The sequence below is a fragment of the Lacerta agilis genome, chromosome 6 (genome assembly GCF_009819535.1).
Source record: "Lacerta agilis isolate rLacAgi1 chromosome 6, rLacAgi1.pri, whole genome shotgun sequence".
Lineage (NCBI taxonomy): Eukaryota > Metazoa > Chordata > Lepidosauria > Squamata > Lacertidae > Lacerta > Lacerta agilis.
Genome location: NC_046317.1, coordinates 55,848,874 through 55,871,290, shown reverse-complemented (window position 1 = coordinate 55,871,290; position 22,417 = coordinate 55,848,874). Strand labels below are relative to the sequence as shown.

General features: G+C 47.6%; 1 protein-coding gene across 1 annotated transcript; it reads left to right on the top strand.

Annotated features, from left to right (window-relative positions):
* The first annotated feature begins 1,740 nt into the window (after positions 1 to 1,740).
* Positions 1,741 to 21,508, top strand: LOC117048691 (Krueppel-like factor 15). Its single transcript, XM_033152842.1, has 3 exons — positions 1,741 to 1,789; positions 7,908 to 8,941; positions 20,280 to 21,508. Exons 2-3 carry the CDS (start codon positions 8,004 to 8,006, stop codon positions 20,458 to 20,460), a joined length of 1,119 nt encoding a protein of 372 aa, XP_033008733.1. The 5' UTR covers positions 1,741 to 1,789; positions 7,908 to 8,003; the 3' UTR covers positions 20,461 to 21,508.
* Positions 21,509 to 22,417: the final 909 nt, after the last annotated feature.

The window sequence follows — 22,417 nt, the reverse complement described above, 5'->3', positions numbered from 1 at the left end:
TCAATTTCACAGCTTGTAATAGTTTAAGAGAAAATGTAATGAAAATGATATATAGATGGTATCTGACACCAGTTAAGCTAGCTAGAATGAATTCTAAAATGTCGGATGTGTGTTGGAAATGTAAATCGTCAAAAGGTACCTTTTATCACATGTGGTGGTCGTGTTCAGGGGTAAAGGCCTTCTGGGATAAGATTTATAATGAGCTTAAGAAGGTAATGAAAATTACCTTTTGTAAGAAACCAGAGGCTTTTCTCTTGAGCATGACCAATGAGGAGATACCCAGTCAGGACAGAGTGTTTTTTATGTATGCCACAACAGCTGCTAGAATTTTATTGGCAAGAACTTGGAAGGGCGAAGAGATACCGACTATTGAAGAATGGCAGATGAAATTGATGGAGTACATGGAGCTTGCAGACCTCACCGCCAGAGTCCGAGACCAGAGGGAGGAGAAGGTGTCACAAGATTGGAAGAAATTTAAAGACTATTTAGTTAATCATGCTAAAATGAATGTCTGAATGTTTGTGCAGAAATATATAAAAGAATCGGCTTTTGAAGTCTAAGTAGAGTTATAAATGTTAAAGAAGATAATATTTGATTGGATAGACCTATTTGTATAAGAAGATGATAAGATGTAGAACATAAGTTAAGGAATATTTTTGTCTAGATAATTTCAAGAAATATTAGAATGTTGAGTTTAAGTTAATGATAAAAGAAATGAAGCTACCTTAAAAGTATATAGGTTTTTGAAGACAGAGGAGGGACCAGGGGAAGTCCCCCTAAGAAGTTAAAACAAGTTTAGAAACAGAGATAAGGATTTAGCAAGGTTTGTATAAGTTTGTTCTGTTATACGGTTTTATTGTATTTTTTTTGGTTATTGCTTGTCTATTATGTTTTTATGGTGTTTATATATGTAGGTTTAATGTTGTTTTGTTTGTTTCATGGAAAAATAATAAAATCTTATTAAAAAAAAAAAAAAAAAGAAATCCACTACCCATACCGACCCTAATAAATAGCTCTTGCAGATGTCAAAACAAAATCGAAAATTCTTTCTAGTAGCACCTTAGAGACCAACTGAGTTAGTTGCTGGTATGAGCTTTCGTGTGCATGCACACTTCTTCAGATACACACAATGCCCATCCACTTTGTGTATCTGAAGAAGTGTGTATCTGAAGAAGTGTGCATGCACACGAAAGCTCATACCAGCAACTAACTCAGTTGGTCTCTAAGGTGCTACTAGAAAGAATTTTCGATTTTGTTTTGACTATGGCAGACCACGCGGCTACCCACCTGTATCTTGCAGATGTGTCCACAGATATGTTCCTTAATTAATGCCAAGTTGTGTGACCCAACAGTTGCAGAACTTTTAATTACGGCATTATAAGTTTAAAATCAGTTCAAATGAGCCAAATAAGCTCCGTCTCCAGACTCAAGACGGACAGCTTATCGCATTTTGAAGTAAATGACCTAATACACAATCAGGTGACGTTGTGTGTGCGCACACGTGCGCGCATTAAGTCCAATTAGCTACCTGCGCACTTTCTGCAGCCACGCGCCGCTGGGCCGTGTTCTCCGCGAGCGGCCGCCACGTGGTTCTCCGGGACGCAGGGCCAGGCGAGCCCCTGCGACGGCCTGCCCAATGGGGCAGCTAGGATGGAGCCAAGCCTTCGAGGGGGCGGCGCTGTTTGCTCCAGCTGGCACTTTCCCCGGGTCATGTGAGCGGCAAGAGAGCTAGAGGCAGACCGGGCGCCAGCAGAGAAAGGAGCGCGACGTCGCTGGCAGCTGGGCTATGGTAAGGGCGAGCGGAGCAGCCGAGCCGGTGTGTGTGTGTGTGTGTGCGCGCGCGCGCGCGCAAGATAAGCGCCCCTCCCCCCGTGATACGGCCGGTGACAAGGGATGGGGTCGCTGGGGTGCGCGCGCGCCTGGAGCGAGCCATCGGTGGAGTTCTGTCCCCGAGTTAGAGACCTGGTGGGGAAGGGGCACTAAGTGTAGGGATAGTTGGGGGGCGCGCGACTTGCCCCATCGCGCCCGCGCCCTTTCCCAAGTTAAGAAGTTTGATCACAACTGGCTGAGTGGCGGGGATAGAAATTTGGGCTCACCTGCCCGACTAGCCGAGGTGTGTGATGTTTTTGTTGATGAATGTGATAAAAGACGTTGCCCAATCGCTCCCACTGAAATCTTACAAGTTCAGGAGGCGGATCTTCCTATAGATTTGTTCTTATTTTTATCTGCCCCTCTTGAGTTTATTTGGAGCCTGGGGGAAAAGGCAGGGGGGGTGGAATCTCGCGCGCCAAGTTAACTTCGGGCTTGCAGTTGAGCCCGATGACCTTCGGAGGGAAATCTGGACGACGAGCGGATTTTCCAGCCGATCTTCGCCCCGCGAAAGCGCTAATCCAGAAATGCAGACTATGCGCGTCCCTCCCTCCCCGCTGACAGATGCAATCGGGTTTTAAGTGCGGAAATCCGGCCAAGCACGCTCAGCTTCTAGGGCAAGGGAGACGTGTTGCAATCGCGTGGAGCGAAAAAAGGGCTGCCTGGCGGACGCGAGAAACTCGACACGCTCGTCCCACAACAAACAGTTAGCAACGGGGCGGGATGCGGCCTTGCGCCGCCCTATGGGAAGCGCGAGGACCCGTTGATTGACGGCAGGCCTGCCCCCTGCTGCTTGATTGGAGGGCGGGATTCCAGGTTGCACTGAATGGGGAGGGCAGAAGGGAATGGTGCCGTCGTCATCTCTCTGTAGGGCAAGTCGCATGAGCTCGGCGCTTCCAAGAGCGCTGCCCGATTGTAGGGGGTGGTGGTCTGCACCGGGCAAACGCATGATTTCCGACTGAGCACGGTGCGCGTGGCCTGCGCGGTTCATATTTATGCCCTTAAGTATCTGATCGGGGCAAACAGGTCGACGAGAAGCTCGGCCCCGCCTTCTCCATTCCCCAAGCCCGGTGGTTGCTGGAGTGAGAGACACTTTTCACATGGTTTCTACCTCCCCCACCCCGTGTTTAACCATTGCCCAGGCCAGAGGCATAACCAGACGCTGGCAAAACCGGCCTCCATTGGGGGTGCAGGCCAAGGGCAGGATGCAAACAACAATCGCCTTAGAAATCTCTCAGCAGCCAGAGGATCCAACTCCGAGGGCCAGAGATGTCCCCAATAAAGTATTTGAGGTGGCCAGACCCACCCCACCCCACCCCACCCCAAAGTGGATGGGCATTGCCATTCAAATAATGTGTGTGCATTCTGCATCATATTATCAAGTATGCAGGGTGGGGCTTACCTGCTCCCTCCCAAAAATATTTTAAGTTGGCACCCCTCTTTCCAATTATCTGCATACGGTCATAAGTTTTAGATTAGAGCTGGGAACTGAGCAGTAGGAGAAATGGCAAGCCGGTATGAAAGTAGATCGCTGGAGAGTGGAGATTGGGCTGTATGTCTTATATATGTGTGGTGATGCATCATTTTGTGTGTGGGGGGGTACCTTATTTTGTTCTCGTGTGCCATCATTTATTTGTATTATGGCCAGGGACAGCAAAGCTGGAAGTAGCCTGGGCCTCTCAGGACCTCTTGGAGGCCCTGCCCATCACCTGCTGCAATGGTTATTTTGAATGGAGATGTTTTTATACATTTATTTCCTATCCCACTTGTCCCCTCAAAAGAGCCTAGAGTGGCAGACACCAAAGTGGAACAATGATGCAATTAAAATTAAAATAAGAAACATAAGCAAAACATTTAAAAACGTTGCAAGAATTTTAACCTATAGAGTATCTTCTGCATGCATAGCGATGTGCTCTACCACTGAGCTGTGGTTGTTCTCCTAAATGGAGCATGGAAAAATCCCAAAACTTAAAAACTGAGGTCATATTGTACTGATCTTGGTTACAGCTCTCTGTTCCTTTATGTGCCTTATGCAACAGAGATAAAGTAACCACAGAATTGGGAAACTACAGAACTTTGGCATTGAGTGCATGGTACAGTGAGCTGTGGCAAATAGCTATGGCAGAAAAATTGACCAACAACTTAAATTAGCTAAAGGCAGAGACAAGATATTTGGTCTTGTATATAGTGTGGTGTAATTTTATCACATTCACAAAATTCTGCACATATGCAGAAATATTGATCAAAGATGTTCATCAGATTATTAAAGTACGAACTATAATATTATGATGAAGTATACAGAAAATCTTCAGGTTGCTAGAGGATCTTAGATATATGCTTACATACACGTTAAAGAGGAAAAATATGGTAGAGACATGACGCTAATTAAAAGATGTACCGGTAAACTGGCTATTTTGTTTTTCAGTGTTTAGTTTTGTAAGTTGGGAATAAAAAAATAATAAATTATGTTTTTTTGGCAAAAATAGGCAGAGCACACCTTAACTCTGCTCACAAAACTTTACTTGTACTGTGGTACCTCAGCTTACATACGCTTCAGGTTACAGACTCCGCTAACCCAGAAATAATGCTTCAGGTTAAGAATTTTGCTTCAGGATAAGAACAGAAATTGTGCTCTGGCGGCGCAGCGGCAGCGGGAGGCCCCATTAGCTAAAGTGGTGCTTCAGGTTAAGAACAGTTTCAGGTTAAGAACGGACCTCCAGAACGAATTAAGTTCTTAACCCGAGGCACCACTGTACCTGTATCTAAATCCAGTTCACACATCCAGTTTTCACTTGACTGTTTGTTTTTGGGAATGCACACAAACATCCAAAATAATTGTATACAACTTTGTATATATAGGCAAAGGCCATTACAGTGCCAGAATAAATGTGTGCCCCATTAAAGATGAAGTGAGGATGCTTTAAAACACAGATGAGATTTTAAAGATGGATTATGGCAAAATTCCCACAAATACAAAATGTGCCTTTCCTTAAGCTATTTTGTTGGATAAAGAATCATCTCATTACTGCTTTACTTGCATCCCAAGCGATGCATTCTTTTGTTTCTTGATTCCTATTGATTGCAAAATAATCCATCAACTTCTTCCTTGCTTTCTCTTCTAGATCTTGATCATCAAGTAAATTCTCATTGAGTCTCCATCTGAATGTTTTCTCTTCCAATCCTTTTATTTCACACAATATCGGATTATGATCAGACAATGTACTTGGTTGAATTTCGATTTTGCTGATGCTTGGAGCTAATTCACTGGAAATCATAATGTAATCAGTTCTTGCTGTTGATTGGTTGGGCTCTGAGAAATACATAAACTGTTTATCCAATGATGTCTCAGCCTCCAAATATCCATTAATTACAGCTTTTGACCATTGAGAAAAACGTTTTAGACAATCTGCCTTCTTTTTTGTTGTTCAGTCATGTCCGACTCTTCATGACCCCATGGACCAGAGCACGCCAGGCACCCCTATCCTCCACTTCCTCCCGCAGTTTGGCCAAACTCATGCCAGTCGCTTCAAGAACACTGTCCAACCATCTCATCCTCTGCCGTCCCCTTCTCCTTGTGCCCTCCATCTTTCCCAACATCAGGGTCTTTTCCAGGGAGTCTTCTCTTCTCATGAGGTGGCCAAAGTACTGGAGCCTCAACTTCAGGATCTGCCCTTCCAGTGAGCACATGCAATTACAAACAGGAAACATTTTAGCAGTGAAAAATGAATGGCGTTGACTGAAAACTGGCCTGTAAGAAATTAATGGTCAGTTCTCTAGCTCTTACTATCTCTATGCTGTGGATTTGTAGGGGAAAACACACATGGAATTATTCAGATTCAACAACCTCTGGACTTAATTTTAATCAAACACTGCTACCAAACACTCCTAGAGGGAGGGGAAACTAAGAATGAGGCTGGTTCCTCCCATTCTGTCCTTTGTAAACACCTGGAGTAGGTGTTGATCTAGTGTGGGAGCAAGACAAGAGGTGCTTCCAATCTTGTGAATGGGGTTATGAAATGCATTGAGCAACATCAGGTCTTTGACCCCTGTGTTGCCGCTGGCAGACCTTGAAATACTTTAAATGCTGCTCCCTTAAAGGCTGGGTGTGTTTATTAAAGAATGCTTCCCCAATCTCCAGCTGAGCTTTCAGCAACTTGAGAAGATAGCAATGGCAAAGAGCAGCATGGACAAAGCTGAAGGAATTTCATGCCTTCACACTGTCAGAGGCTGTGTGTTCTCTCCATCCAGTCTGGCTTACCTCCTCCCCACTTTGGCTATGTTGTTGGCACCTGTCTGTCTTGAGAGGCAATGGAGTGTGCCTCCCTCGCTAATACAGCAAACTGCCATATTAGCAAGACCGAAATGATCTCCTGGGATGCAAGCCAGGGCAGTGTGTTTGGAGGTCCTGGGCTTCCCAGACAACAAGACCACCCCACTCAGCCTTGCTGATGTAATCCAAAAGAAAGCAGAGCAGTATTTTTGGCACCAGCTGGGCTGCAGGAGTAACCAGAGGGAGGTATACAAGGCACCATCCAACCATTGTAGGGACTTCACTCTGGATTTATGTAGGGTTTACTCCTTAGCCCTTTCTTCTCTCAGAGATATCCTGCAAGGCAGTGGAGGTTTAGGATGAGAGTTTTCCTTCTCCTAGATGGGCTCTCTTCCCAGGTTGACCAGCCCCACCTGCCCTTCACCTCCCTCTACAGCACATGCAGAAACCGCCTTCTTGACCATTGAACCCACTATTGGTCTCATCCACTCAATCCACTCAATCCTGTCTTCACATACAGGGTAAGTCCCTGACACATCGAGGGTTTGAGACCCACCGGCTACCCACACCTGGTTTAGCCAGCCAGCCGAAACCGCTTCCTGGGGTGTAGCCACTCTTACATGCTGACAGCTTCCAGGAGCCCATGTGAGAGCTGAGTGCAGGGTGGGGACCAAAGATGGAGAAACTACCCCAGAAGGACCAAACATGTGCCCCACCAGATTTTACAACCCCCCTTTGGCTATGTACACATCATATATTTAAAGCCCAAGAATCCTGGGAACTGCAATTTATTAAGGGTGTTGTAGCTATGTGGGGAAACTACAGTTCCCAGGATGAATTGCTGGAAGCCATCTGCCTTAAACATATGGGGTGTACCCAGTGCTTTTTTTCTTAAAAAAATGTTTTGGGGTACTCTCGCTTCCGCCTGAGACTCGGGAAACACTGGGAAAGGAAAGGAATCCGCCATCAGGGGTAGCAACGGAACTGATGATTAACCATGCTAGAGAAGAAACTGAAAATTATTTTTTTTTTAGTTTCTTCTGTTAGAAGACCTGCGTAGCCCCAGAAAAAAGCACTGGGTGTACCAGTACAAGCTCATCAAAACTACCGGTAATATTGATGTAAGTGTGAACAGAGACATGGAACAGAATCTGAGGTAACCGTAGTTTTTTGAAATGCTTTTCACACTGACCCTTTTTAACTTTGGGAGAAATTGAGAAACTATTAATGGGACAAATACGATTTTTCCCAGGCAAACCTGTCTATCATCATCACATAGTTTTGTAATTCATAGTATGTGCTGTTTGAGGTTAACTAATATTTCTTTTGATTCGTTTATCAGATGCAGGCCTTATTTTGTTTCAAAGAACTACATTCTTGCTTTCAAGTGGGAAAGAGCCCTGGCAGATAGGCCTTGAGTTGGACCCCATTAAAGAAATTGCCTCTATTCTTCAATCTGTTAAACCCTCAGGGCACAACCTTCCAGATGGTTCTGAATGAGTGCATTCAATGCACTGTTGGCTAGAGTTCAAACAATGCATGGATTCTCAAACAGATTCTTGTAAATTCGAATTTGTATTATCTTTTTTTTCTTTTCAAAATAAGGGTTTTAAAAGGGGGAGGAGAAGAGAGGTTTTAAAAAAAATATACTGAATCGGTTTATATTTAGTAGTAAATCAAAGAAGTATATAGACCCCTTCAGGTGTTCTGTATTCCCTGTATTACTATTTTTAAATTAAGGAGCCTCCTTGTGGTTGTCTTCCTGCAGGTGGATCTATAACCAATATTCATAATTTTCAGCTTGTTGGCATAATAGTTATATATACAGCTATCAATACACCTTTTATGAGGAGGCGGCAAACCAATGGTCTCAGTAAATCATAGCAAACTGGTGTCTGCTTCAAGTCAGCTGACTGCTTCAGCTCCTATTCAGCTAGCCAACACTTCAGATGCTCTCAAGCATGAGATGCCACCACTGAATTGGCTGCAGGATTGCAGCGGGGAGCAGGCGTCTAACTCATCAGCTACCTCCAACCTAATCTGCACATCAGAGACGTGTGTTTCACAGTCCAGGGTAAAGAAGGATGGGGAGAAACCACAGACCACTATCTACGAAACCTACCTCAAACTTCCTGATTTTTGCCCAGAACTCTCCAGGGACTTTAGCCCTACACTGGAGGAGATTGAAGAGTTCCTGAATGAGAAAATGGCATTTCTCAAAGATGAGCTGAATGACAAGCAGCAGGTAGGAGGACAGCTGAAGAGAAATTCTGAGAACAGCTTGGGCAGCCCTGGGGAACAGACTGTTCCTGTAGCTGCTCCAGATGAAGGCCTTTCCAGCTCTGCTCAGGCAGGAGTGGTGGTTTCTGGTGGTACAGGCACCCCAGGGACTGCGGGGACTATCCCTGTTGTCCTTCAGATCCAGCCCAACCAAGCGAGTGAAAGCAACTCACCTACTCAGAGCCCTGTTGGTGGTATTAGGGTGGCTCAGTTAGTCATCAAAATGCAAGGGCACAGCCTGACCGTTCTTCCCCAGGTCATCCAAAGTCCTACGACAGGCACAGAACCAAAGTATGTACGGATAGCCCCTTTGCCTGTGACGCTGAGGCCTGGAGTTATTGGAAGCGTGAAGAATGTGGAGGCCAGGGCCCCCAAAGCCACCTCTTCTGTCATCCGAGTCCACAAGTGCACACATCCCGGTTGCACAAAGATGTACACTAAGAGTTCTCACCTCAAGGCACACTTCCGACGCCATACTGGAGAAAAGCCTTACACCTGTACTTGGCCCAACTGTGGCTGGAGGTAAGTGTGTGGCAATAAAAACGGCCTGGTTATTTGATTATTATTATTTTTTCAAGTTGACAATTAACTTTTTTGCTCAATGAAAGCTTTGTGGGATCAGTTAGGCTCACTTAACAACTAGGATAAACTAGTACTCCCAGCCAACAGTGCAATCATGTATATTTCTCAGGCTCCAGTCCCATTGTGTTCAGCAAGGCCTACTCCCAAATCCTGTACAAGTGTGTTTAGGACTGCAGGCTGTAGACAGGTTATGTATTGGTTGAGAAATAACTTAAAATGTATTGCCTGAACTGAAGTACAGTGGTACCCCGCTAGACGAATGCTTCGCTAGACGAAAAACTCGCTAGACGAAAGCATTCGTCTAGCGGGAGGCTGCCCCGCTAGACGAAAAAGTCTATGGGGCTGCCTCGCAAGACGAAAAAATTTCGTCTTTTTTTTTTTTCGTTTTGCGGAGCGCGGCTCCCATTGCCGCTCCGCAAGACGAAAACCCCGCTAGACGAAAATTTTCGCGGGACGAATTATTTTCGTCTAGCGGGGCACCACTGTATGTACATGCGTCCTGGACACAACCCACCAGACATTTCTCTATAATCTCTGCTGAAATGGATTGGAGCTGTTCAAGAACATCAGTGATCATCATTGGTGCTTTTTAATATCACCATCTGCATCTTTTTAAAGGAAACATTTCCAATGAAAACAAACAAATCTCATATTTAGTCAACAGTGTATGAATCTTTAACTGATGGGATTCAATTAGCAATTCATGTTATTTTTCCATCCCTGGTCAGATAATGACTGATACATACACAGCACTGTTGCCATATTTTATTCTTTTATTTCCTCAGCAAGGTTTATGTTCCTCCTTTGGCTGCCAGGCAGCTCACAAATGATAATGCTAGGGATCCTTAGGAGAGGAATTGAAAATAAAACTGCTGATACCATAATGCCGTTACACATATCTATGGTGCGACTGCATTTGGAATACTGTTCCATATGGTTCTGGTGGCCTCACCTTGAACAGGATATTGTAGAGCTGGTAAAGGTTCAGAAAAGGGCAACCAAAACTGGTCAAGGGGACGGAGCAGCTTCTCTATGAGGAAAGGTTGCAGAATATGGAACTACAGGAAAAAAGTGAGTAAAAGGTGGTGTAATAGACATTCATAAAATGATGCATGTTGTGGAGAAAGTGGTTCGAGAAAAGTTTGTCTCCTTTTCTCCTAACGCTGGAACTTGTGGACATCCAATAAAACTGAATGTTGGAAGATTCAAGGCAGATAAAAGAAAGTACAGTACTTGTTCACGCCGTGCATAGTTAAAACTATGGAATTCGCTCCCCCGGGAGACAGCCACCTAACTGGATGCCTTCGAAACAGAATTGGAAAATTCACGGAGAAGAAAGCTATCAAGTAGCCATGATGGCTCTGCTTTGCTTCCATGGTTGGAGGCAGTAATGCTTCTGCATACAACGAGGGTGAGCGCTCTTGTGCTCAAGTTCTGCTCGTGGGTTTCCCACAGGCCTCTGGGAGGCCATTGTGAGAACAGGATGCTGGACTAGATGGGCCATGGACCTCATCCACCAGACTCCTCTTCTGTTGCTATTGCTATGTTTTTTTTTCTCTTTGCGGGAAAGGCCATAGCTCAGTGACAGAGCTCATGCTTCAATGGAAAGTAGCCCAGGTTCAGTTCCCAGCTTCCTAGGGAAGGCCCCCCTGTCTAAAACCCTGGAGCCAGTCGTAGACAGTCTGGTTTGGTACAAGGTGGCTGCCTGTCTTCTTAGCAGTACGGGGAAAAGGCTTCCTGTGTTGCATTTTTGCTAATCTTGCAACTGTTCAGAGGCATAGGACCTCTTCCCTGATGGGAGAGAAAAATAAAAGGGTGCTTGCGCTAGCCTCCCCATGCACTGCAATTGTGCAAGCTACCATTCTTTTTCAATGGCTTTGTGAATAATTCCACCTTAATCGTTCTGCATTTCCCAGAATTAATTTCGGGAGTAGATTAGCTGCAGTTTACAGACTTCTGTGCCCTGCTGGGGTGCAGCTGATATTCCAGGTACAAGCTCAAGACAGTCATGTGGCAAGGAGTTTGTTAGGTTGTGGGTGGACACAACAGACAACACAGCGATTTCCAAAACAGCTCTTATTTATTTGCAGGCTGGAACAGAACTGAGCTGGAGGCCTCAGCCACCAGCTTATATAGAGCTCAGCTACAATGTAACAGTAACAACATTCTGCAGCTAACCAATCCCTGAGTGTCAGTTTCTAATCCTTCATTTGCATAAGCTGACCTGAGTGAAAACCGCAGCAGAATAAACTATATACACACACCCCTGGTGGCCAAGGTGAGAACTTCAATACATAACACCCCTCCCCACCGAGATAAGGCATTAGGTTACAAGCATAGTGGTTCCATTATATACAGCAATATTCATTTAAAACACATAGCATAACAGTTCAATTTACGATGCAGCATTATGTGTGCAAATTGTGTGTAAGATAGTCTTTTAGATATGCTGGGCGTTTGGGAACCCTACCTGACCGCCGTGGGCCAGTATCAGAGCCCGGTTGGCTGCCCGAGTCCCGTTGCGACTGCTGTGCTACCACTGGTGTCGTTGGGCCTGAGGTCTCCGGCTCCGCTGCTGTTGGAAGGCCTGTCACGATCGGACTTGGTGGACACTCAGGCAAGGCGGTGGTCGGCGTCTCAAGGGAGTCAGGCAAAACCCCTGCAGCGGCTCGGCTTGGCCCCATGTCCGCAGTTTGTGAAGGGGGTGTAGATGGAGCCTCGCCTTCCAATGGTGTCGGTTCTAGAGCTGAGGCTGCCGTTGAGGGTACTGCGGTATCGTCCAAAGTTCCAACCCGGCGCCTCAGTTGGTCTATGTGCCGGCGCCACAAACGCCCGTCCTCAAGTGCCACCTGATATGAGCGGGGCCCAGTGACTCCCACTATCGTGGCCGGCACCCAAGGAACGTCCCCCACGTAGTTTCTGGCAAAAACCTTATCCCCGGGAATAAAAGACCTTGGTGCGTTAGCACCGCCCGGGGGCTCGGCTACCCCGAAGTCTGGATGCAACCGGTCGAGCGGAGATCTGAGGCGACGGCCCATAAGCAGTTCAGCTGGACTCCGCCCTGTGGCTGCATGCGGGGTAATGTGTTGCACGAGCAAGTATTCCGTAACTCGCTCATGCCAGTCCTTCTGGTCCAGGCGTGCCAGTGCCTCTTTCGCTGAGCGCACCATTCGTTCTGCCTGTCCGTTGCTGGCCGGGTGGAATGGAGCTGTTAGGGCGTGGCGGATGCCCAGCCCCAAGAGGTACCTTTCAAAAGCGCCTGATGTGAACTGTGGCCCGTTGTCGGAGACGAGGACATCAGGACATCCATGCGTTGCGAATAGGCCCCGCAGCACCCGGACTATGGCTTCGGTAGTGGTGGAGGGCATCAGAGCCACCTCCAGCCATTTCAAATAAGCGTCCACCACTACCATAAAGGTCCGGCCGTGAAAAGGGCCAGCAAGGTCAATGTGCACCCTCGACCAGGGTGCCTTTGGCGTCTCCCAGGTGTTGCCCTTAGCTGCCGGTGGTGCAGGTCTCGATTCTTGACACGCTTGACAGGAGGCAACCCAGGAGGTGATGGCCTCGTCCATGTTAGGCCACCAGACGTAACACCGAGCCAACGCCTTCATTTTAACGATCCCTGGGTGGCCGATGTGCAGAGCCTCAAGGACGCGTTGGCGGAGTCTTTGGGGAATCACGACTCGGTCTCCCCACAGTAGGCAGCCGCGATGAGCCGAGAGCTCATGCTGTCTGGTCGCAAATGGCTGGAACTCAGATGTGAATGGCCCTTCTGGCCACCCCCTCCACACCCAGTTAAGCACACGTCTGATGGTGCGGTCCTGGGAAGATGCGGAGGCCACATCGGTAGCCGACACTGGTGCAGCTGGGAGGTCCTCAAGTAGGAGTACCGATGAAGCAGGAGCTGGATCTTCCACCAACGCCGGAAGGGGGCAACGACTGAGGGCATCAGCATGGCCCAGCGACTTTCCCGGGCGATGAATGAGCCGATAGCTGTATGCTGCCAGAAAAACAGTCCATCGCAGCATGCGTGGCGAGAGGATCGGCGGAGTTGGTCTGTCCCCTGCAAGGAGGCCCAGGAGCGGCTTGTGGTCAGTGATGAGGTCAAAGGTTCTCCCGTAGAGATATTCGTGGAACCTCTTCACTCCAGCCACAAGCGCCAGTGCCTCCTTGTCGAGCTGGCTGTAATTCCGTTCCGCCGGAGACAGCGTCCGAGAGAAGTAAGCAAGTGGTGCTTCCCTCCCATCCGGGAACCGGTGACTGAGGACTGCACCGATGCCAAAGGGCGAGGCGTCACAGGCGAGGACCAGTGGCCTGGCTTCACTGTACTGTACCAGCACACTGTCTGAGGAGAGAAGGGACTTGACCGCGTTGAAGGCCGCTGTCTCCCGATGACCCCAGGACCATGGCGCCTTCGTGCTGAGCAGGCGGTGGAGAGGCTCAGCTAGCGTTGCCTTGTGGGGCAGGAACATATTGTAGAAGTTCAGCAGCCCTAGGAACGCCTGCAACTCAGTCTTGTTCTTTGGAATCGGGGCCTCCTGGATGGCCCGGATTTTGGATGCCGTTGGGTGAAGGCCAGAGGCGTTGATGAGGTAGCCCAGGAACTCCACCTGTGGAACGGCAATCAGACACTTTTCTTTTTTTACCTTGAGTCCGGCCTCCTGGAACCTGGTCAGCACAGCGCGGAGGCGCTCGAACAGCTGCTGATTTGAGTCTGCGGATACCAGTACATCATCGAAGTATGGTACCACGCCTGGCAGTCCCTGCAGGAGGCGCTCCATGAGGCTTTGAAAGATGCCAGGAGCCACGCTCACCCCGAACTGTAGTCGGCGGCATCGGAACGCTCCTCGGTGGGTGACGATCGTCTGAGCTTCAGCGGTGGCGTCGTCAACAGGCAGTTGTTGATAGGCTTGGGCAAGGTCCAGCTTAGCAAAGACCTTGCCTTCGCCCAAAGAATGCAGCAGGTGTTGGACGACGGGAACGGGATAAGCGTGCTGCTGAAGCGCCTTGTTGATCGTGCACTTGTAGTCTGCGCATATCCTCACCGACCCATCCGGCTTGACAGGTGTGACGATAGGCGTTTCCCACTTGGCATGGTCGACCGGCTCCAAAACCCCTTGCGCGATTAATTTGTCCAGTTGTTCGTCCACCTTAGCCTTGAGGGCGAACGGAACCCGGCGTGGCTTTAGCTTGATTGGAGCTACTTGTGGATCAAGGCTAAAGGAGATGGGTGTGCCTGTATATTGGCCCAAGGTGCCATCGAAAACCTCGGCAAATTCTTTAGTTAACTTTTCCACTTCCGCGTTGGAGATGCAGTTGATGCCGGTGACTTCCAGACCGAGGGCGCCAAACCATTCTAGCCCTAGGAGGCTGGGCCGCGGGTCTTCAACTACCACGAGTCGGAGTGGGCCCGAGAAGTTTTTGAACTTGACCTGGAACTGGCCGACGCCCGTCACGGGAATGTCGTTCCCCTGGTAGTCCCTCAGGTGTACACGATGTCGGTCAAGCTGCCTCTTAGACAGCTTGGGCACAAGTCTTTTGATAGTGCTCCAGGACACAACGGACAGGGCAGACCCGGTGTCGATCTCCATGTCACACGGAGCTCCTTCGATGAGCACCGTGATGTGTAGTTTGCGTCGCGTAGGCGAGTCGGTTTGTCCAATCGTGGTTCCGGATGAGCAGCAACAGTTGGTGAGAGCGAAACAGTTACTGTTTGCGGACCGGGTTGACGACTTGGACTTGCGAGATGGTGAAGAGGCTGTGTTTGATGGCGTAGATCGGCAGACCTTGGCGATGTGACCCTTTCTGGAGCACTGCCGGCAGATGGCGTCTCTGAATCGGCATTTGACGCGGGGGTGGTCGCCTCCACAGCCGGCGCATTCTGATTGGCCCTTGGACTTCTGTTTGAACTTCCCGCGTTCCCGCTTCGTCTGGTGCACGTCATCGTCTTCGCTGGTTGATGCCTCGTCGCTGCTAGCCTCTTCATGGTGTACGGCGATTGGCTTTTTTGTAGGTCGTGGGCTGCTGGCCTTGCGGATCTCCTGGGCGGAGAGTTCAGCCGCTTCTGAGGCCGCAGCCTCCTCGATGGCCTTCTGCAGCGTGAGGTCTGGCTTGGCAAGGAGGCGCCGTTGCAGACGGTTGTCCCAGACCCCGCAGACGATCCGATCCATCATGGCATCGTCTAAGTCTCGGAACTCGCAGGTTAATGCGGCCTTTCGGAGAGCGGCGACGTAGTCGTTGATCGACTCCCCCTCTGCCTGGTTCCGGTGGTAAAAGGCGTGGCGGGCCGCAATTTTGGACGGCTTGGGCGCGTAGTGGCCGCGTAGCTTTTCTTGTAGCGCGTCCCACGGTGCTCTGTGAACTGCGAGTGGAGCGACTAAAACTCTGGCCGTCTCAAACACTTCGGGCCCGCAGAGGCTGAGGAAAAGGCCTCGCTTCCGCTCCTCTGATACCTCTGTTAGTTCGTTTGCTTGAAGGTAGCATTCGAACCGAGCGAGATATGAGTCCCATGATTCAGAGGCCGGGGCAAACGGCGGTAGAGGCACTAGTGTAGCCATGACTCCGATGCCGACGTGGTGGGCGATGGATGGAACACAGTGCTCTAGCCAGAACGGGCAGCTCTGAGTTGGTTCTGTTCAGTGATTTCGCTCAGCGTTTCAGCTCAGTGATTCAGCTCAGTGATTTGCCCTTGCGCTGACTGGCTGTGTGCTGTCTGTGTTCTGATGTCCATGATCCCATCCTCGTCGCCAGTGTTAGGTTGTGGGTGGACACAACAGACAACACAGCGATTTCCAAAACAGCTCTTATTTATTTGCAGGCTGGAACAGAACTGAGCTGGAGGCCTCAGCCACCAGCTTATATAGAGCTCAGCTACAATGTAACAGTAACAACATTCTGCAGCTAACCAATCCCTGAGTGTCAGTTTCTAATCCTTCATTTGCATAAGCTGACCTGAGTGAAAACCGCAGCAGAATAAACTATATACACACACCCCTGGTGGCCAAGGTGAGAACTTCAATACATAACAGAGTTCCTTCTTTTAATAGGTTCCCTTCTTTGCTGATCCTTCCCCATGGGGAACACATCTGATGTGCTGAAATCGCAAAGCCTTCAGGGATTGCATTTGTGTCTGCCCATGCTGCCCCTTGTACCTTTTCCTCAAGCAGATGGCTTTGTTTAATAATTTAAAAGCCTCCAGCTGTCATGGCATTGGTGGCATGGACTTTCCAAATGTGGAGAGGCTGCTCCTAGTGAACCTGCAGCTGCCAGAGTTTGCAGGGGGCTTTTGCAGCCATTGCTCAGGGCATCTCGTGAAAAGAGGAGCTCGGTGAAATATCAATATTGTTTCCAAAATACGGAGGGCACATGCAGTTTCCAAGGGTACCAAACAGGGGAGAAGGGCAGGGACTGGAACTAGCCCCCAGGCAAGGGTTGCACATATTTGCTCCTCTCAAGCAACCTGAAATCCCTGACAATGTATAGGGTTGAATTTACTGTTTCCTTGAGAATCATTCTCAAGGGGGTCATTTGTGATCTTGGCTGATCTGCTTCCTTCCAGCTTCTTTGGCTGTAATGACCTGAGACTTTGGAATGTATTCCTGCTTAAATGCAGAAAGTGAAGTCAGTGGGGGTTCTTTCTCCCCCTTGTAGCTCTGGTAAATGTATTAGGAATCTGTTTGATCTCTGCAGTGCTCTATAAAACCAGACTTCTCTGCTACATTAGATATGAGCTGCAAATGGAGGAGGAGACAGTGAGCATAACAAGCTTCTGACTCCACATTCTTTTGTGGACATTATGGATAGGCTCATTTAATGACTCTACCATATGTCTGGGTCACTGACAATGCACGGTTTTTAGTTCTTTACTGCAGCATGTATGCGTCTCCTATATCGGGGATGGGGAGCCTGTGGCTCTCCATATGTTGCTGGACTACAACTCCTAATAGGCTCAGCTATAATGGTGGATGGTCAGGGATAATGGGAGTCGTAGTCCAGGAACATCTGGAGGGCTGTTATAGGTTAGCCACCCCTGCTTTATATTTTCTAGATTTTAAAATAAGATTGAAGGAGCATCTCCACCCCCATCGTTGAGCCCAGACACTGAGGTCCAGCTCCGAGGGCCTTCTGGCGGTTCCCTCACTGCAAGAAGTGAGGTTACAGGGAACCAGGCAGAGGGCCTTCTCGGTAGTGGCACCCTGTGACGTGCCCTTTCAGTGTCCCACCAAGAGCCCTCACAACTGTAAAACGTTTCCCCTGACTGTGTCTCTCTCTAGGGTTCACCGACGACTAAAATGAATCCCCACCTCTGATGTTATGAGAGAAGTCCTCGGGGTACCTCAGTTCTCCACGTTCTTAAAGTGAAACTCCTGCCACCTTGGGATTCTCCCACCCTGGGTTCCCAAACTGCTGCAGCTTGCCCTTTCCTTCTGGCAACTGCGTGGCACCTTTGGCTTCCCTGCCCAGTCCTCTGTGTGTTAGGTAAAATAAGCCACCCGTCCCCTTTCCTCAAGGAAACCTCTATGTGCTTTTCCCCTCAACCACACCTCTAGAGGTACTGACACACTGCCAGAGTCCACGAACGTTAAACAAAACAAAATATGTTTATTGAGGTAACATTTAAATCAAGGATGTTAAGGTAGAATGCGGTTACAATGTTCTTCATTTAGGTACATAAGCTTGGATACAACTTTAAACAGGAATAAACGTTTTCCTTTCCTAACCTAAGCCTAACCTCCAACCCGCTCTCCCTCTCACCCTCACTCCCTGACCCACAACCCACAACAACCGCCCCAACTGCCATTCTCCCCTTTTAAAAGGTGGAAAAGACCCGCCTCTGCGATTGTGCTGCCAGTCATCTAGAGTGGGTGTTAACTCTATGAGTGCTGGGCACCTGCTCATCACCCAGGCACAGGGTTGGTCCGTTACACACCCACCCTGTGGAATGCCCTCCCATCAGATGCCAAGGGCATAAACAACTACCTGACTTTTAGAAGACATCTGCCGGCAGCTGTGCTTAGGGAAGTTTTTAATGTTTGATGTTTTATCGTGTTTTTAATATTCTGTTGGGAGCTACCCAGAGTGGCTGGGGAAACACAGGCAGGTTTGTGGGGTATAAATTGTTTTGTTTTTGTTTTTGTTTTTGTTTTTGCTTTGCTTTGTTTTGTTTTATTATTTTCATTCAATAAGTTTTCAGTAGTCCAGTGAGTTAGAGTAGATCTCATAACTGCCACTGAGTAGATTACCCAAGATCATCCAGGGAATCTGAAAAAGCAGACGATCCAACTGGATTCCTTCTTTCTAGGGTGGCTGTGAGATCTCCTTCGTAATTATATGTTTGCCTTTACAAGGTGCAGAAAGTTATGGAAGGGCAGTGTACCAGTTGGGATTTCTGAACTGCTTTCAAAGGCTGGACATGTACTGGCATATTTGAAACATATAACCTGCATGCATATGCACCCTGAGGATCTGTTGCCAATTGCCAAACTCAGTGGCATGAAGTCATGGGTGAGATGGACACATACCATTTCAAATACAAGAATGTATGTTGTATGTACAGTGGTACCTCGACTTACAAATTACTCGACATACGAATTTTTCGACTTTCGAATGGACATCCGTTGGCGGTTTTAGATGGGGTTTACTCGACTTACGAATTTTAGATGCGGTTTACTCGACTTACGAATTTTTCCGAATTTTTCGCTTCCAATGCATTCCTATGGGGAAATCGCTTTTTTTTACTTACAATTTTTTCGACCTACGAATGTGCATTCGGAACGGATTAAATTCGTAAGTCGAGGTACCACTGTACATGCACGAAATCTTTAAAATGTAACATATTCATTGAAAGTGTTTTATTCTGCTCTTCAGCCAAAAAAGACTTCTAATGTCGTTTGCAAAGGTCCGTGTTAAGACAGACCCTACCCACAGGCTTTAAAAGACAAAACACAGAAAGAAAAGGGATTGTGAGAGAAGAGGTGGGGGGTGAGGGACGGGACAATTTCAGCCACTATTTCCTAGTTACAGATTTCTAATCATCCTTAGTCATGAGCTATTTCTCACGATCTGAAGTTGCAGGGGTTCTTGTCGGCCCATAAGTCTTTCTGAGATTAGAAAAAGGGACAAAGTTATCCCCTTACATTTTCCCACTCAATGGCACCACTTTGGTTCAATCAAGGCCCCTTGACAATTAAAAAAAGAGGAAAATATCTTGTCCAGGGTTGTTTCTGATGTGACTCTGAGTAGATTGTCAGTGAGATCATGTCTGGTCTGTTCCTGAATTATTATGTAACATTGGACAAGTTGTGCTTCCTTCTTTGTCTTTGTTTTCCTCACTTCAAATAGAGAGACAGTATTTCACAGAAGCTTGATGACTTTGTTAATATTTGTCAAGGTCTTTGAGTTCCTTTGTTGGAAGGCACTCCTTGAACTTGTTTTAAGGCTTACTGCTATCATCGAAGGCTGGTTTTGTTCTGCATCATGTTGGCCTTGGTTCATACGTGAAAAGGAATGAAGGAACCAATAAGAGGTGGAAAGGAGAGAGACAGACAGAATGTCAGTGGTACAAAAGAATAAAGGGTCAAGAATGGGCCATTAAACCTCTGTCTTTGTGCACCTTTGAGAGGTTTATATTTTATTTATTATTACCTTTATATCCCACCAAGGAGCTCAAGGTGACATGCATAGCTCTCCCTGACCCCTTCATGTCCTCAAATCAACCTTTTATGACTGAGTGGGAATTTGAACCCTGGGCTCTCAAGTCCTAGTCATCTCACTCTACTACATTATCCTTTTCACCAGAGATGGTAAATCTGTGACCCTTCACAACCTGTTGGGACTCTAGCTCCCATCAACCTTGGTCACTGGCCATGCTGGCTGGGGCTGCTGGGAGTGGAAGACCAACAAAATCTGAAGGACCAACGGGTTTTGCCATCCCTGCCCTGTGTGAGCCCAAGAGTGGTTCATGACCTATGGCCCCAGTGCACCAGAGGCCAATGAATTGCACCTGCCTGTTTCCAAGTGGCAAAGATTCATGTCTGGAGAAGTTGCTTTCTAGCATCTTGCGGTTTCAAAATGTGAGTAGGGAGCATGTTTTTCTATTTCTGAAAAGGACACTGGATTCTTGAGAATCACACTAGAGCAGTATCTGCTAGATAAATCTGCTTTATATCCCAGAATCCTCTCTTGTAGTTTGCCTTGGCTGTGTGTAAAGCCATTGGGTGAGAACAACCTCCTTGGTTCACGCAACTATGCAGTAAACATCTCTTCTTCTGTCTGGTAGGTTTTCCCGCTCGGATGAGCTCTCTCGCCACAAGCGCTCCCATTCTGGACTCAAGCCTTACCAGTGCCAAGTGTGTGAGAAGAAATTTGCCCGCAGTGACCACTTATCCAAACACATGAAGATCCACAAAGGGTCATTCAGTTTGGGAATCCGGACAGCTCAGGGTTGTGGTCATAGCTGACTCTGCTTTTGCTGCCTTGCCAAGAAAATAATTCCTGCCCAAGTGAGATGACAAATGCAAATATAAAAGACGGCTTTGTTTGGAAGGGTGGGAAGGAATTGACTTGTGTAAAGTCTATTGGGAAGACCAAAGCCTACTTCTATCTGAACATACCTTTCAATCAGGGCCTGCCTCCAAACAGGTCTCTGATACTTGTGAACTCTTGTAAAACTTGTAATTAAGTTTGTGGGAAATATGTGACAATAAAGGATGTTGGGGTGGGCAGGGTGAGATTCACTGTTTAGATCTGAATTTTAGAATATGGACTGTTTAGGCCAAGGATGGAAGAACCTTTGGCCCTCTAGATTGTGTTGGGCTACAGCTTCCATTATTTCTGAACATTGGCCATGCTCGGTGAGATTGATGGGAGGTGGAGTCCAACAACATCTGGAAGGCCACAGGTTCTCCATCTGTGGTTTAGGCATTTCTGATGCTTTTTCCTGTGGTGTACAAGTAGAACAGTATTTGAATGGGAGGGTGTGGGTTCTTCTGCATTTCTTTCTGAGTTAGCATCCTGCTTGATCACTCAGCCACTGATTCTGAAACTATAACCAATGCAATGAAATTACAGGTGAAATATTCACTAAAATGCCAAATCTCAAAGTTCAGAGCTTGAATATCAGTACCAGGAAGTCATATTTTCCCAAGTCTTTATTTTCAGACTATACCTCTTTAAGGCCATATTTTGTCACTCCAAATTGGTTTCATGGCATTCAGTGTAATTTGTGTGGTGCGTAATGGTTTGTCTTTAGGAAAATGAATTGCATTGTGGATTACTGTGAGTTGTTATTCTATAGCCCCAATTTAAATGTTTATTCTGTGAGCTGTACACCGCTTGTGCCTGAGAATGGGACTTGGGGCCCAAGACCTAACCTGTACACATGTTAATTCATGGTGGGAAATGTAAGCTGTTTTGCCTCTGAAATAAGGCAAACAAGAGTGTCCTGAGTCTGCCCCAGACTGTAAAGCAGAAATGAGGAGCCTCCAGATTGCAAGACTACAGCTCCCATTATCCTTAGCCGTTAGTCATGCCAGCTGGGGCTGATGGGAGTTGAAGTGTAATAAAAGCCAGAGGGCCACAGATTCCCCATCCTTGCTATGAAGTTTGGTGGTACAGCCTTAAGTATTGCACACATTGCCTATGGTTACAATTCTATGCCACTTTGTTGAAAGTGAGCCCCACTGAATACAATGGACGTTTCTGAGAAGACATTTATACCATTGCACTGTAAATGCCTCACATGCCTTTCATTTGAACTTCTTTTGATCATTGTTAATCCACCAGAGCTGTCATTATGGTTTGTTTTGCTTTTATTATTCAGGTTGCTTAATTTACCTTGCATCCATGGAATTCAGGGCTGGTTAGAGAGAGAGAGAGAGAGTGATTGATGCAAGTCCCAACACACTCAGTCTCATGACTGGGTGGGGATTTAACACAGGCTTACCACGGTGTTTCCGTGTGTTGCTCTGGTTCGCCAGAAGCGACTTAGTCATGCTGGCCACATGACCCAGAAGCTGTCTGCAGACAAATTCTGGCTCCCTCGGCCATGAAAGCGAGATGAGCGCCGCAACCCCAGAGTTGTCCGCAACTGGACTTAATGGTCGGGGGTCCCTTTACCTTTACCAGGTCCCCTGTGGTAACCATTATGACAACTTCCACCTGATGATTTGTTTCTTTAGTTAAAACGACGAAGAGTTGTGCAGCACCTTAAAGCAGGAGTGGGGGAGCTGTGGTGCTCCATTTGCTGGGCTCCCAACTCTCATCAGTCCCAGCCAGCATACTCAGTGGCCAGGGGTGGTAACTGCTAGCCATGATGGGTACATTCCACCCCCACTGATGGACGCAGTATTACCTATGAATGCCGGCTGCTGGGAATCACAAGGTGGAGCGTTGCTGTTGTGTATGGGCCATGCTTGT

Bases quoted from the DNA above. Each gene is read 5' to 3' on its own strand.
- LOC117048691 (XM_033152842.1), top strand. From the start codon at position 8,004: ATGGTCTCAGTAAATCATAGCAAACTGGTGTCTGCTTCAAGTCAGCTG. The intron at 8,942-20,279 runs GTAAGTGTGTGG...TCTGTCTGGTAG, and splicing joins TGGCCCAACTGTGGCTGGAG to GTTTTCCCGCTCGGATGAGC.